Source organism: Phyllobates terribilis, unplaced genomic scaffold, assembly GCF_046119375.1.
Source record: "Phyllobates terribilis strain yellow unplaced genomic scaffold, ASM4611937v1 Scaffold_2__4_contigs__length_985480577, whole genome shotgun sequence".
Classification (NCBI taxonomy): domain Eukaryota; kingdom Metazoa; phylum Chordata; class Amphibia; order Anura; family Dendrobatidae; genus Phyllobates; species Phyllobates terribilis.
The window spans coordinates 286,922,251-286,938,396 of NW_027362762.1; the positions used below are offsets into that span (position 1 = coordinate 286,922,251).

General features: G+C 38.3%; 1 protein-coding gene across 1 annotated transcript in view; it reads left to right on the forward strand.

Moving 5' to 3' along the window:
• GPC6 (glypican 6) overlaps positions 1-16,146 on the forward strand; it is a 1,373,797-nt gene that overhangs the window by 751,089 nt on the left and 606,562 nt on the right. The window contains exon 4 of the mRNA XM_073664138.1: positions 12,044-12,209. Coding sequence (XP_073520239.1) covers positions 12,044-12,209 — 166 coding nt within the window. The remainder of the gene's footprint in view (positions 1-12,043; positions 12,210-16,146) is intronic.

The following is a 16,146-nucleotide window of genomic DNA, read 5'->3' on the forward strand; positions in this document are numbered from 1 at the left end:
AACCGCTTATGCCCTACATGCCCATATAGTGTGTAAGATCAACCCTCCTACGCAATCTTTGTGGGTATGTAGGTCATAGGAAGCTGAATTAAATGATATCTGCAATTCAATGTCTTATTCCAGAGAAAATCATGATTTTCTTAATATGTAAATGAGCTGTTAAGAACTATGGGCCGAACACAAATCTCCCTGAAAATCTGCCTGCAGAGCTTATTGTATATAGAAGAGGGAGTTACCAGTGTGAGACATGTAATGGCCGCTCTCTGCTCTCCTGATCTCACTGCAGAGCTGTGTGTGATTATACCTGACACATCGACAGGTTCTTCTCATTTTCAGCTTCCATCTCACAGGCAGCCACTGATGCAATATTGTTACAATACAACAGAGCTGTGAGAGCTGCAGGTGCTAATGTATTTGGTATGACAAAGTTCATTTCTCCTTTTCTGTGTTAGTTACATGTATCACATCACACTGGTAACTCCACCTTTCATCTAAAATAATGTCTGGAGGCAGATTCTCATGCAGATGAGTATTCGGCCCATAGCCTGGAGCAGCTCATTAACATATATAGGAAAAAAACGTTGATATCTCTGGAATAAGACATCGAATCACAAATATCAAGATATACTTTTATTCAGCTTGCTAATACCTGCATGCTGTTATGATCTGCAACATGAACCAAGGAAAGATAGGCGAAGGCTGTCCCTACAGTAAGACTAAGCTGAATCCCTACGATGTAGCGGGCTGCCTGTTCCTAGTGAACAGACCCGCCTTAGTCCTCGGCTAGTCTGAACGAAGACCTATAGCATGAAGAGAGGGGTCCCTAAAAGAACTAAGGACTGGAATAAAAAATGGGACACCTCCTAAACAAAGAAGTAGTTGCAGAGCACAAAAAGACAAACTGACAAAAAGGTACTAGAGGTCCCAGAAGGACCAACCGAACTGATAGAGAAAGGCACAGAAGCATCTGTCTAGAGAAACAGTCAAACACTGAAGTCCAGCACAGCCAAAAGGGCGGAGCTGGAATATAAAGGCAGATGGTCACGTGACCGCAAAACACAAGATGGAAAAAACAAACAGGAGGGTTCTAACAGTACTCCCTCTATTATGAGGCCTATCCAGAAACCTCTTCTGGAAAGCTTTAACAAGCCTAGGAGCAGAGACATCATCCGTCCTTACCCAGGAGTTGTCTTTGGACCGAAACCCTTCCAGGAGACGAGATACTGTAATCTCCCGCTATGCCATCTAGAATTCAAGATACGAGAAATTTCATATTCGCCGTCTTCCACCACAGGAGGAACTGTGACAGTGGCGTCCCTATCAGATACATCAGCCTTTTTCAACAAGGAAATATGAAACACAGGATTAGTCTTCCAGAAAGTAGGGACATCCATTCTAACAGCAGATTGGTTAACAACCTGAAGCACTTTAAATGGACCCACAAACTTAGGACCCAGTTTTTTAGAGGGAATCCTCAACCGCAGGTTCTTCGAGGACAACCAAACCATGTCCCCCACAGTAAACAAAACCTCCTTACGTTTCCTGTCAAAATACTTCTTGGACTTTTTGTTAGCCTCTTGAAGGTTGCAACGTACATTAGTCCAAACTCTCTCCAAATCACCGGAAAAATTCTCTTCCTCTGGCACCGCCGACCCCAATTTGGAGAACCAACCAAAAGACGGATGTCTCCCAGTACAACAAAAAAAAGGAGAACACCCAGCAGAGGAGGATGTATGATTGTTAAGAGCAAATTCTGCGAGAGGTAGAAACTCAGACCACACCTCTTGATTGTCCGCCACAAAACAACGCAAAAACTGTTCAACATCCTGGTTCTTTCTTTCAGTCTGTCCATTTGACTCAGGATGATAGCCAGACAAAAATGACAAATGGACTCCCAACCTGTCACAAAAAGCACACCAAAAGTGAGCCACAAATTGAGGCCCTCTATCAGAAACAATATCCATGGGAACGCCATGGAGCTTGACAATCTCCTTAATAAACGCCTTATCGAGTGTCTTGGTGCAGGGCAACTAAAACGGTCCACGACCACCCAGATGACAATAAAACCCTCGGACACAGGAAGATCAGTAGTAAAATCCATTGTGAGATGCGTCCAAGGTGCAATAGGAACCACCAGAGGGCAAAGCAACCCCGCAGCAGGAGTATGTGAAGCCTTTGACCTAGCACACACAGTACATTGACGCACCCACTTGAAGACTTTCTTCTGCCATCCAGGCCACCAAAAACTGCGACTGATAAGTCTCTTAGTCTCCGAAATTCCTGGATGACCTACCAACCGAGACTCATGACACTCCACAAACAAATCTCTCCTAAAGGTTCTAGGCATGAACAACCTCCCATGGGGAGTGTTAGATGGAGCATCATCTTGAGCCTTCAGAATCCCATTCTCCAACACGGAGTCCAATGCTGCCACCACAACTCCTTTCTGCAAAATGCTCTCCTCCTCCTTGGCACCGACTGCAGGAGAGAAGCTGAGAGACAAAGCATCGGCTTTAACATTCTTAGTAGCAGGGATATAGGTAACAGAAAAATGAAACCGAGAAAAAAAAAGTGCCCATCTAGCTTGATGAGCATTCAAGCGCTTGGCAGCATCCAGATAGATCAAATTCTTATGATCTGTGAAAACCTGAAAAGGAAATCTAGCGCCATCCAAAAAATGACGCCAATGTTCAAATGCGAGTTTAATAGCCAGCAACTCCCGATTTCCAACATCATAATTCAGTTCGGTTTCCGAAAAAAATTTCGAAAAGAAGGCACAGGGATGTAATCCACCCTTGTTCTCCTGAGACAAAACTGCACTGACCCCCACCGATGAAGCATTGCCCTCGACCAAAAAAGGCTTGGTCTCATCAGGCTACAAAAGGATAAGGGCAGAACTGAACCTCTCTTTGAGATACTTAAATGCTTCAATGGCCTCAGCAGTCCACTGGACGGTATTCACACCTTTCCTGGTGAGATCGATTAGAGGTTTAACAATTACAGAAAAATTCTTAATGAATTTCCTGTAATAATTGGCAAAACCCAAAAATCTCTGTATAGATTTCAAACCAATAGGCCTAGGCCATTGCTGAACCTTCACAGGGTCCATCTCAAAGCCCTCGCTGGAAACAATGTAGCCCAAAAAACTAATTTTCTGCACAGCGAACTCACATTCCTCCAGCTTAGCAAAGAGTGAATTATCACTCAATAACTGCAAAACTTCACATACACTCTGCCAATGGGACTCTAGATCTGGTGAATAAATCAAAATTTCATCCAAATACACAACCACATTCTTACCAATCAAAGGTCTCAGGATGTCATTAATAAGGTTCTGAAAAAAATCAGGTGCATTGGTAAGACCAAAAGGCATCACCAGATTCTCAAAATAACCTACCGGAGTGTTAAAAGCAGTTTTCCATTCATCACCCTCCTTCACTTGCAACAAATTGCATGCCCCCCGGAGGTCAATTTTAGAGAACCACTTGGCCCCCACTAACTGGTTAAACAAGTCAGAAATTAACGGCAATGGGTAGGAATTGTGTACGGTAATCTTATTAATTTCATGAAAATCCAGACAAGGACGTAAACCCCCGTCCTTTTTTTTAACAAAGAAAAATCCAACTGCCACAGGTGACTTAGAAGGTCTAATGTGACCAGCAGCCAGGCTAGTCTGTATGTACTACTCCAAGACCTCTCTTTCAGGAATAGTCAGATTAAACAAGCGACTCTTGGGAAGAGTAGCTCCCGGAACAACTCAATGGCGCAATCATAATCCCTATGAGGAGGTAAAACTTGCGACTCCTCCTCAAAAAAAAACCTCCAAAAATCTTGAATAGGTACAGGTAATTCCCCTTTTTCCACCGCCACAATGCGACCATTAAAACATTTATCATAGCACTTCGGACTCCAAGACTTAATCACACTAGTAGACCAGTCCAGTAAAGGATTGTGCAGTTTTAACCAAGGCAATCCTAGAACAACCGGAGAGGGTAAATTATCTAAAACAACCAAGTCCAAAATTTCTTGGTGAAGACCATTGATAGTGAGGGGAAATGCAGCAACCTTGTGAGTAATACATTTCAAGGGAGTGTTATCAATTGCAATCACAGAAATAGGTTATGACAAAGGTTTGGATTTCAAGTTAAGTTTTTCCAAAAACCCTTTATCAATCACACTAAGTGTTGAACCACAATCCACAAATACCTAAAATTCAATCAAATCTCCCTGCAAAGTAGTACTCCCAGAAAGAAATACTCCTGCAGAGCGTAAACAAGCTAAACGGGCGTAACTGACCTTTTTTTTTCCTTACTTAAACGACGCTCACAATACTTAATCAAATGGTCAGCTTTACCACAATAAAGACACAATCCCTGGATGAACCTTCGGTCTCTTTCCTGAGAGCGGAGTGACATCGCCCCAACCTCCATCGGTTCTCCGCCATCTGAGCAGATTTTCTGGGGACTAGGAATTGACATTACAGGAGTCTTTACCTCATTCAGCCTGAACCTCAGCCTCCTGTCCACACGAACAGCTAATTGCATGGCATCCTACAAAGTCTCAGGTGCAGGGAATGCAATTAGCAGATCCCTAACCCTTTCACTCAGACCAGCAAGAAATAAACATTTCATCGCAGGATCATTACATTTAACTTCTGAGGCCCATCTCCTGAAGTGTGTGCAATAATTTTGAACATCACCTGACCCCTGATTCAAACGCCTGAGTTCTGTCTCAGCAGATGAGATTCGATCAGGATCGTCATATAATAGCCCAACAGCAGAAAAAAAATCTTCAACAGACTTTAAACATGGATCATTAGGTTGGAGAGAAAAGGCTGGAGAGAACCCTGTGGTTCATTGCGCAAAAGTGACATAATAAAACCAATGTGCTGTGATTCATTCCCAGAGGACCTTGGTCTCAATGAAAATATAACAAACAAGCATTTTTAAAGGAAAAAAAATCTTGCTGTTTACCATAAAAAACATCAGCCAGTCCTACCTTGGGTTCCACAAAATGCGCTCTAGAACAGCTACTCATGTGTTTCTGAAGCTCGGCCACCTCCAGAGACAATACCTGCAGGCATTGAGCCAAATCCTAGACGGAAGCCATACTGATTCTCGAATTTCTGTCCTTTTAGATTTTCGGGCTGGACTTACTGGTATGATCTGCAACATGAACCAAGGAAAGATAGGGGAAGGCTGTCAATACAGTACGACTAAGCTGAATCCCTACAATGTAGCGGGCTGCCTGTTCCTAGCGAACAGACCCGCCTTAGTCCTCGGCTAGTCTGAACGAAGACCTGTAGCATGAAGGGAGGGCTCCCTAAAAGAACTAAGGTCTGGAACCAAAAATGGATAATACAAAAAAATTGCTGCACACCCTAATGTGGTGCTCAAGAAGGGACCGTGCCCTGTCACATGTAAAAATAACCTTGGCACTCAAAAAGCTCTGCTTAAGGAAATTTATTGCAGTCCATATTAATACACAGTGAACACATACGTTAACGTTTCGGTCTCAACGACCTTCTTCAGTTGACTGAAATAATGGACAAATAAAGAAAAGAAAATACATAAACAAAAGAATACAGAATATCTGTAAAAAAAAAACGTATATAAACATATGCAAAAACACACAGTGTTACAAATCTACGGAGGACAGGGGAACCAAAAATGGGACACCTCCTAAACAGAGAAGTAGTTGCAGAACACAAAAAGACAAACTGATAAAAAGGTACTAGAGGTCCCAGAAGGACCAAGCGAACTGACAGAGAAAGGCACAGAAGCACCTGGCTAGAGAAACAGTCAAACACTGAAGTCCAGCACAGCCAAAAGGGCGGAGCTGGAATATAAAGGCAGATGGTCACGTGACCACAAAACACAAGATGGAAAAAACAAACAGGAGGGTTCTAACACATGCCACAGCTTAGGAGGGTTGATCCTACTGACAGATTTCTCTTAAAGGGCTTTCACCACAAACCACAAACAAAGTTCATTTTAATCAATATTTTAATCTATAGATCTTGGAATAATAATAATTTCCACAATTAGATGTGTTTAAATAAAATGTTCCTGTGCTGGGATAATGTTATAAATGTGCCCCTGCTATGTACTGTGTAATGGTTGTGTCTTACCGTGCTGGAACATGGTCTGATCATACCACATCTCCTGGGCATGGGGGGAGAAAAAAAAAGTGTAGAGATATTACAGCAGGGGATCGCAAATGATTCTTTCTTTGAAGTAAAACATTGTTTCAGAACAGGGAGTGAAATGTTTTGCTTCACAAAAAGAATCAGCTATGATCACCTGCTGTAATGTCTGTACACTCTCTTTTTCATCCCTTAAGCGCAAACAGAAAGTTTAATATTGTGCTTTTATGTAAGATGCAATCCTCAGGTACAGATACTATACCAATAAGCGGGAAAGACACATTTTTTTATCATGAGATAAATTTGATATAATATAGTTTACAAAGAATTAGTGTAATGCTTGCGCTGTTTTTTGATTATTGCACAGCATGCTGATTTTTCAGTGTTCATATCAGCTTCAGACATATGCAGTCCACCTATTACTGATGTTGAACTTCAGTTATTTTTTGTTACTATAAGTCAAACATGAAAGCATAAAAATAAATAAAAAAGAAGTCACAACTTGCAGTTTTATTTCATAACCAATATCCTTGTTCAGATGGGGAAAGGTACATAACAGGACACAGTTCACTTTGAGAAGAATTTAAATAAGATACAGCAAATTTGGAATAGAAATATATTTTATAAAAGGGCACTGAAAATAAGAGATGTGTTATAAATCAGAGGCAAGGCATTTTGCATTGGGTTGTCTTCTATCGTCACCTTGCTCCAACCTAACAAGACTTTATACATGCAGAGCATTTTGTCTGCACTTTGGTCCACTGCAGACCATAAATATAAATGAAAGATTTATAAATACAATTTCCAGTTTGGATTCATACTCAAGTCATGCACATTATGTGGTCACTGCTTATTTATAGAGCATCTGTACAGCATGGTACGGTATTTACCCCTAAAAGCGGAGGTAATACCACTGTAGTACTGCATGTGATAGAAAATGCCATCGTTATTTTTTGTCACGAAATTAGCACTGCACATGAAGGTAAACTATGGGCCTATACATTTTAATCAATAATACGAAAATATTTGAAAAACACAATCATAGTTTGGTAAGGAACTAGAGTCTATTGTCTCCCCGTGCAACAGTAATACTGCAGAATCACGGGGTGGAATACTCCGAATAGCATGCTTAGAAGAGAAGAGTTGGAGTAAACCACCAATACAGTTAAAATAAATTATTTATTTGAAAAAAATTCATTAAAAGTAATTAACAAACAAAATATCAGTATGTCATAGATAAGGAGGAATCCCAGACAGAGAGCCACCGAATCAATCCCAAAGAATCAGTATATGGTATACACTGAGCCTGTCTAACCATTCACCATATGTAGTGAAAAGGCCCAATGGCCAAAGTCAAAGAAAGGCAAAGAGCTAAAGTCCAACTTTATCATGCTTACCTATAGTGGGGAAAGGAGAGACTTGGTGGGACCCTGTCAGCACTGTCCTGATGCGCGTTTCCCCCCTTGAGAAAGCTTTACGCAAAACGCACTTCAAGGCAGTGCTACTATGGTAAAAATAAAGGAGGGAGACTCTGAGTTTAGGATTAAAAACTCATTCTAGTAAAGCTATCAGTTACTTGGTGTGGATACAAATTCTTTCTCTCTAAGTTCTGCTACAGTTTAAAGAGATTTTTAAAGGAAAATACTAATTTATAATATGATAAACTTTATATCACAAAACTATACTTTCCTCTTGCAATAGGGAGCATAGGGGTCCTCATAAGTCAACTTTTAGAAAACTTGCGATAATAGAGCTGAACGATATCAGTATGATATTTGGCAAACATTTATTATATTAACTCACTTGTTTTTTATTGTTCTTTCATTTATTTATTGCTACATTTTAAATGCAAAACATCAATGTATAAATAAAACCCAATTATTATCTTCCCTATTATCTGTAGTAGCAGTTCAATGTTAAAACTGGTAATCAAGTCTCACAATGTACATAGTAAAATTACTTATTTGTCTTGATTTGTATGGGAATCACAGTTGCTGGCTTCAAATCACAATCTGCTGCTTTTACAAATCATCTTGTTACAAATTATCAAGATTGTGCCACCAGACTCTAAAAATCAAATGCACAGCATTGTGTTTATATCTGTATATGGGAAAAAATTCAAATCATATTCAATTAAGAGATGGGCAGATCGATGTGCTGTGAATCGATTTTAAGTCAGATCTCCAGAAATTCTCCAATCTGAGAAATTTTAAGAATTTGTGATTGCACCAATAGCAAAGAATAAAAAAAATACCCGCCACTATTTTACACACTGCTGAAGACTCAGATAACGGGCTGACAACATTAAAAAAGGACACATGGGCTTCCCCATAATGCATTACAGCCATCACATCACAGGATCAACTGCAACCAATCAGGGGACACTATCAAAGGGACTTTAAAAGATGAGCGAAGAGTAAGCAGCCATCATTTAAGGAAATTACAAGCTAAAGATAGGGGTCGAAGTGCACAGCTTGTGATTGTGGTGTTCCATTGCTGTTCTGAAGAACATTGAAAAGGGGAGCAGTGATCTCACTCTGTGAATAACAATACAAGCAGTAAGGAGTTTCTGGAACTACAAAGTCAGTGCAACTCGGAACTGATTGATCTGTGATATACTGTAGTACAGCTCCTTAATAACAATTTTTTTTACACACTGCAAACAAGGAGGGCAGTTTTACACCCCTTTGTCCTAATTTTACTTGTTAAGAAAAACCCTGAGACGAAGGCTTGTGTATTAGAAAAAATGACAAGTTAAAGGCTTTATTTTGTAATTTCTTTTGTCTTTTTTTGTAATTAAAAAAGACAATACAAAAATTCACATTTCAGAAACATAAGTAGAACTGTCTACTTCTCAAAGTGTGTGTTTTGTAAAAAAAAAAAACAATTTTTTTGCACACATTCTATTGTATTAGTCTAATTTTGGAACCATACATGCCACCCGCAAATAATGTTCTTTTGAAGGTTTACAAATAAGCAGCCTGAAAAGTCTGTTGCTGAAGTGTGTTGTTAAATAAGCAATTGGTTAACTCTAGGTACCATCAGTTTCCCCTAGCTACATATGTGAGGTCACTTGGACACTAATAATGCTCTGTTAATGCTAAAGAGCTCAAAAGTGGTTCAATACAGTCCTAGAAAATATACTGTACAGTGGGGAAAAGAAGTATTTGATATACGACAGATTTTGCAAGTTGTCTCACCTACAAAGAATGGAGAGGTCTGAAATTGTTATCATCAGTACACTTCAACTGTGACAGACAGAATCTAAAAAGAAAAAACAGAAAATCACATTGTATTATTTTTAAATAATTAAATTGCATTTTATTGCATGAAATAAGTATTTGATCAACGCACAGATCTATTAGTTTTTCTTTAAAAAGCCCCTCTACTCTGAACTCATTGCCTGTATTAATTGCACCTGTTTCAACTCATTATCTGTATAAAAGATACCTATCCACACTCTCAATCAATCACACTCAACCTCTCTACCATGGCCAAGACCAGAGAGCTGTGTATTTGACACCAGAGACAAAATTGTAGACCTGAACAAGGTTGGGATGGGGTACAGGACAATAGGCAAGCAGTTTGGGGAGAAGGCAACAACTGTTGGCACAATTATTAGATAATAGAAGAAACACAAGATGACTGTCAATCTTCCTCGGTCTGGGGCTCCATGCAAGATCTCACCTCGTGTGGTAAGAATGATTCTGAGAAATGTCAGGATTCAGCCCAGAACTACACGGGAGGGCCTGATCAATGACCTGAAGAGAGCTGGGATCAAAGTCTCAAACATTACTGCTGGTAACACACTACGCCGTCATGGATTAAAACCCTGCAGGGGACTCAAGCTCCCCCTGCTCACGCCAGCACATGTCCAGGCCCGATTGAAGCTCACCAATGACCATCTGGATGATCCAGAGGAGGCATGAGAGAAGGTCATGTGGTCAAATTAGACCAAAATAGAACTTTTTGGTATCAACGCCACTCGCCGTGTTTGGAGGAAGAAGGATGAGTACAACTCCAAGAACTGTCCCAACAGTGAAGCATGGTGCATGGTGAGGGAAACATCATACTTTGGTGGTACTTTTCTGAAAAGGGGACAGTACAACTGCACTGTATTCAAGAGAGGATGGATGGCATCATGTACAGTTATATGAAAAAGTTTGGGCACCCCTATTAATCTTAAGCTTAATGTTTTATAAAAATTGGTGTTTTTGCAACAGCTATTTCAGTTTGATATATGTAATAACTGTTGCACACAGTAATGTTTCTGCCTTGAAATGAGGTTTATTGTACTAACAGAAAATGTGCAATCTGCATTCAAACAAAATTTGACAGGTGCATAAGTATGGGCACCTCACCAGAAAAGTGACATTAATATTTAGTAGATCCTTCTTTTGCAAAAATAACAGCCTCTAGTCGCTTCCCGTCTGACCTCTGTAATTGCAAGCAAAGGTTTCTGTACCAAATATTAAGTTTTGTTTTTCTATTATATCAAATACTTATTTCACGCAATAAAATGCTAATTAATTATGCAAAAATCATACAATGTGGTTTTCTGGATTTTTTGAAGATTCTGTCTTTCACAGTTGAAATTTAATTTAAATTAAATTAGTTTGAAGTTTAATATAAAAATTACAGACCTCTCCATTCTTTGTAGGTGGGAAAACTTGCAAAATCAGCAGTGTATCTAATATTTATTTTCCCCACTGTACATACACATCTTTTCAAGCAATTAGAGACCTTGCAGTATTGAGATTCACAGCTAACCAATTTTATTTATTTTTTACCTAATTTGAATTTCAAAAAATCTGCACATCTCTAATATTAAAAACTGTAAATGTTCATTTTTTACTGTCTTTTTGCAATATGATATGCCAATATCCATAATACATATGTTTAAAACCAAGTGACTGCTTGCTTTAAACACATCCCATCACTTTTCCAGTAGAATATGACACTTGTGCCAGTTTTGTGGTGAATATCGGTTTAGTGCAAAAAATGTTTTTGCACTAAGAATTTTCATTTCCCTCCTGCTGGAAAGATGGCAAGCTTAGCAGGAAGAGATGAGCCTCCAGCAACCCATCAAATTTATTATATTTTTCATGAGAATGTGGGAGAAATTAAAGAGCATGTCTTGGGTATATCTGACTTTTCTGTCACACATACATAAGAAAGATGTACACATTTACATAACAAATTTAGGAAGTCTAAGCCTGGAATAAGTTTTCAGAATTTTAGTCTATTAGACTCTGGTTTAAGACTGCTGTAGGAAATGCCAATCTAAGTAATTTTCTCCCCCTCCCTACTAATAGTTTTTAACATAATATTATAAATCAGGAGTCAAGATGACATAACACAAGCTATGCAGTCATGTCCGTCCACTGAGTTTCAAGAAGATAAATGAAATAAAAATGAATGTAGGGAGTTCAATGTTGCGAGCAGTGTACAAGGATGATGCTGGATACGATCTCCTTCCTGCCAATTCACACTTAGCATTCTTCTTGTTTCCAAACCTTTAAAACTGTCATGATGACTGCTAAAAACACTTGTTCCAAGTCTGGAAACATTTAAAATATTACATTGCAAAGGTTTATAGGGTACAGCTTTATGTGAATTGAATAGGCAGAGCAGAGAAATTTTGGTAAAATTTCTTAACCAGCTCTGAAAAACTTCATGTACTCCAATTTATATGTATATTGTAATTTATATGGGTTGTGTAAAGACTAGTGTTGAGCGAGTATGTCTCATTAACTCTTTTGCCGAGCACCCTCGGGTGTTCGCCGAGTATTTTGGCGTGCTCGGCGTTTCATTAACTGTCGCCGCGTCTGCAAGTGTCACGACTGTTAGACTGAACTTTCCAGCAAAATTACTTGTCACATATGTCTATCTTTACAGCTCAGTCCAAATGCAGGATGTCTTCGAGCATTACTGAAGATGCTGTATTGTCCATACTGTCGTGGGATGCCCAATTTGAAGCCTTGCACCAACTACTGCCTCAATGTTTTGAAGGGCTGTTTAGCCAATCAGGCTGATTTGGACATTGAATGGAATCTCTTTGTTGGTATGGAAATATATATATTCATTGTTATTGCATATCAAAAATGTACAGTATTGGTTACGTGTTATAAAAAACCTCAGATATACAGTAGTTTAAGTCTGAATAAATCCCCGGAATCAGGTAGCCAATTTACCAAAAAGTCTGTTATGGAAATATATAATTTCTAGCAGAAATCAACTCCTTCTCTGGTCTTCCAGAACAGTTTCTCATGAGTGCATTAATAAACTTATATAACATGTATCCATATGAATATATTATAGACCTAATTACATCAGATACGATCTCAAAAAGCTTAAGCATTGCATAATGAAACCTTATACAATTACCTAATATACTTTATATGCAAGATCCATAATACTGATTACAATCTTCTAGTAAGAAAATAGACTTACATTAGTCAGACTTACTGAAAATTAATACTGTAACATACCAATGACATGTATATCAGCATGCATTACTTTTGTGTGAATAGCATTTACCCTTTAAAGACTATAGACAGTATTTAAAATATAAATGCATCTTCATTTAAACCTGTTTTTCAAACAATTTCCATAGATTTAAAGGATATTTCTATTCCCATAGCAAATTAAACTAATACATGCTACATTTTGTGGCCAACTTCTTTAACCTCATAGTGCAAAATTACATAATTGTATATCATAGGGGTCCGCAAGTGTGGAAAGGGCTCAGGAGCTTAACTGCTCCATATGCGGTGGATAACAGAAGAAGTACTAACTCCTATCGGCACCTGACTTCCTCAAGCCCCACCATCTCATGGCTGCTATCTTTGAAATCCTGTGAAGCACAGCTATAGGCTGAAGATCGTAGGAGACTGCAATTTACCTTATATATACATTATGTACATTATACTCAATACGACTGTATTGAAGTATAATATAAATCATCAAATGATCACAAGTTCAAGTCCCCTATTGGGGCTGAAAAATAAAGTAAGATATTTAAAAAAAAAATAAAAAAATATAAAAACTTAAAACTTTTGATCAACGCCTTATACTCCATTAAAAATAAAGAAATAAAAAAAATTTTTTTTTGGCATTTCTAATGCATCCATATAAGTACAGTCTATCAAAATATAAAATTAATTAACACTTAAGGTAAACACCATAAAAAGAAATAACTTTGATATCTCAGACATACGGTTTTTCAGTCACTATGCCTGCCTATAAACTGCAATAAAAAGAGATAAAATAGTCGTATTAACTGTAAGAATGGACCCTCTTCCTCCCCCAAAGAAAATTTTTAAACTTTTCTTCCAAATTCATTTTTGTTTCTCATTTTTCAGTATATTGTTTGGTAAAAGGAATACTGTCATATAAAACTACCTCCTGTCCTGCATAAAAAAAAGTTCTCATATAGCTATAAGGAAAAATAAATTATTGCCCTTGAAACAAGGGGAAAAAAAGTTGAAAAAGGAAAAGTGAAAAATCTCTTTGTTTAATTTTTTTTAGTTAATTTTTTTTTTAATTCAGTGGAAGCAGGGTTGAAACGCAATATCTGACTTTCATTTGTTCATTTTCATAGATTTTTAATTTATTATTACTTTTGTCAGATTCAAGTTATTCCTGTAACCATTGTGGGTTTTTCTTTCATTAAACGAGGGGTACCAACAATTTTGACAACGTGTGTAAGTGACTGCATAAGAATATGGCTTCAGATGTGCCTGGCAGAAATAAATTGAAGGGAAAAACTTGATCATTTTATTAATTCTTAGTACGACTGCCTTAAAAAATACTTTTTCTACTTTCTCTAATGTGCCTCTAACAGTTTCTGACAGCTATACGTTGCTATAAACTAAGGTGCTTAATCACTGACCTATAAAAGGAAGGTAGGCAGCCACTAAAGAGTTAAAAATTAAAACTACAAGCTTTAAAAAGAATTGGTTTTGCAAACTGAAAAGAGGGATTTATGAATGATGTAGTGATAAATGTCTTGTAGAATGCTGATAAAACCTTCTATCCATCCTTTCTGATTGTGCAGTGGACTCTTTTTCTATCTCATCAGAGAAGCATTGGTAGATTAATTACCAGCACAAGTGGATTTATCAAATAGTTGGAAGCAGTAATTAATCTAGCTGCACTCTTGAATGGATCCATAAAACATTTACCGGCTGTACAGTTCAAGAACAAGTTTTAGAACTCTGATCTGGCATTGTTCATGTGAATTAAGTTTTCAAATGTATTACTTTTAAGCTTCTGTGAAATAATGGGGCCAGCGCTGTGCACAAAGTAGAGTAAATTCGAGGCCAAAAGTTTTGAGACTGACACAAATTTTGCTTTTCGCAAAATATACTGCTACTGTGTTTTTAGATCTTTTAGTCAGATGTTTCTATGGCTACTAAAGTAAAATTATTAGCATTTCATGAGTTTTTAAACTGTTATGGACAAATATATCAAGTTTGTGCAAATTTTTACAGTGCTACAGTGTTGACCCTTATTTTTCAAAACTTCTACTATTCACATTGGATATGCTGGATATAACCTTCTGGACCAAATCCTGACTGATGGCAACCCATTCTTGTATAACTTCTCCCAATGATCCAGAAGCAATTTAGTGATGAAAAAATAATTTTACAGCATGATGGAGCACAGTGTTACAAGGTTAAAGTGATAATTAAGTGGCTTGGTGAACAAAACATTGATATTGTCGGTCCATGGCAAGAAAACACCCCAAATATCCATCCTATTGAGAACCTATGGTCAATCCTAAATAAGAAGGCAAACAAGCAAAAACATAGGAATTGTCTCCACTTCCTTGGCTAAAATTCAAAACCACCCATGAATAGTCTCAGAATGCTTTATTGTTAGAGTGACAAAGGACACATTGGATCCATTTCTATTACTAGTATTGGAGAGGTGTTCTGTGATATGTTTCTTCAATTTTTTTGGTAGTCCAAGCTATGCAACATGTATGAGAAATACAGCATTCAGTACAATACATCAACCATGCGGTTTGTACCATTTGGTAACGAGAAACAGATATTTTTGTTTTTAGCAAATGTGCACACATTGCACTGATTTCCCACACATTTAAAAAAGCCTTTTTGTGAAAGCCAGGTAGGTTTGGAGTTATGGTCCAGGAAAAGGATGTTGCCTAGAGAATGCCCTCTTCTGGCTACATATTGGCAACTATTATTAAGAATACCTTAGAGCATTTCATCCTAATTAGCCACAGGTGGGTATTTAGAAATAAAACGTTAGATTTGATTAAATTGTAAACTGTATGGTTTGGAAAAGGTAATAACATGATAATTCACTGGATTCCTTGTTACTAGTACTATTATGCAGTATTGCCTCCCTGGACTTGGACTTGATCCTTTTAAAAGCTAAATTTATAAGGTGTTTGCCATATCCTCTGTTAAGGAGTCTGTTTCTGATGATTACAAACAGTGAAGGTGAATAGCGGTATCAGAGCGCCAATAACAGGGCAAAAATTAATTAAAATGATTGATTTGATAATACACACAACGCGTTTCGGTGGACAAGGCCACTTTCATCAGTTGGCGCTCTGATACCGCTATTCACATTCACTGATTGTCTTTCTCCCCCTGCTGGGGTGCAGTAGAGCTGCCTTTATTTACTTGCTCAACCACCTGTGGGATGAAGTTAACTAAGAGTTTCTACCCTGGTTTCCAAGCTGCGCTGCCCTAACCCCTCTGGAACACTGCCGTGAGTGTTGATGAAGCTGGGCATCCATCTCGGCGGTATGTGCAGCTAACCTGATCACGTGACCCACCACCGTGAGATCAGGATCTGTGAACGCCGCTGAAAGTAGATGACAGCCACCAACAGAGCAGAGCTTGTGGAGCTTTACACTGGGGTTGTGCAGAGGTGCACAACTCCATAAGGTTAGTAGCCATTCCCACACCCCTCTATAAATTGCATTACTGAGTCACCCATTGCACCCTGTTCTCTCCTTTTTA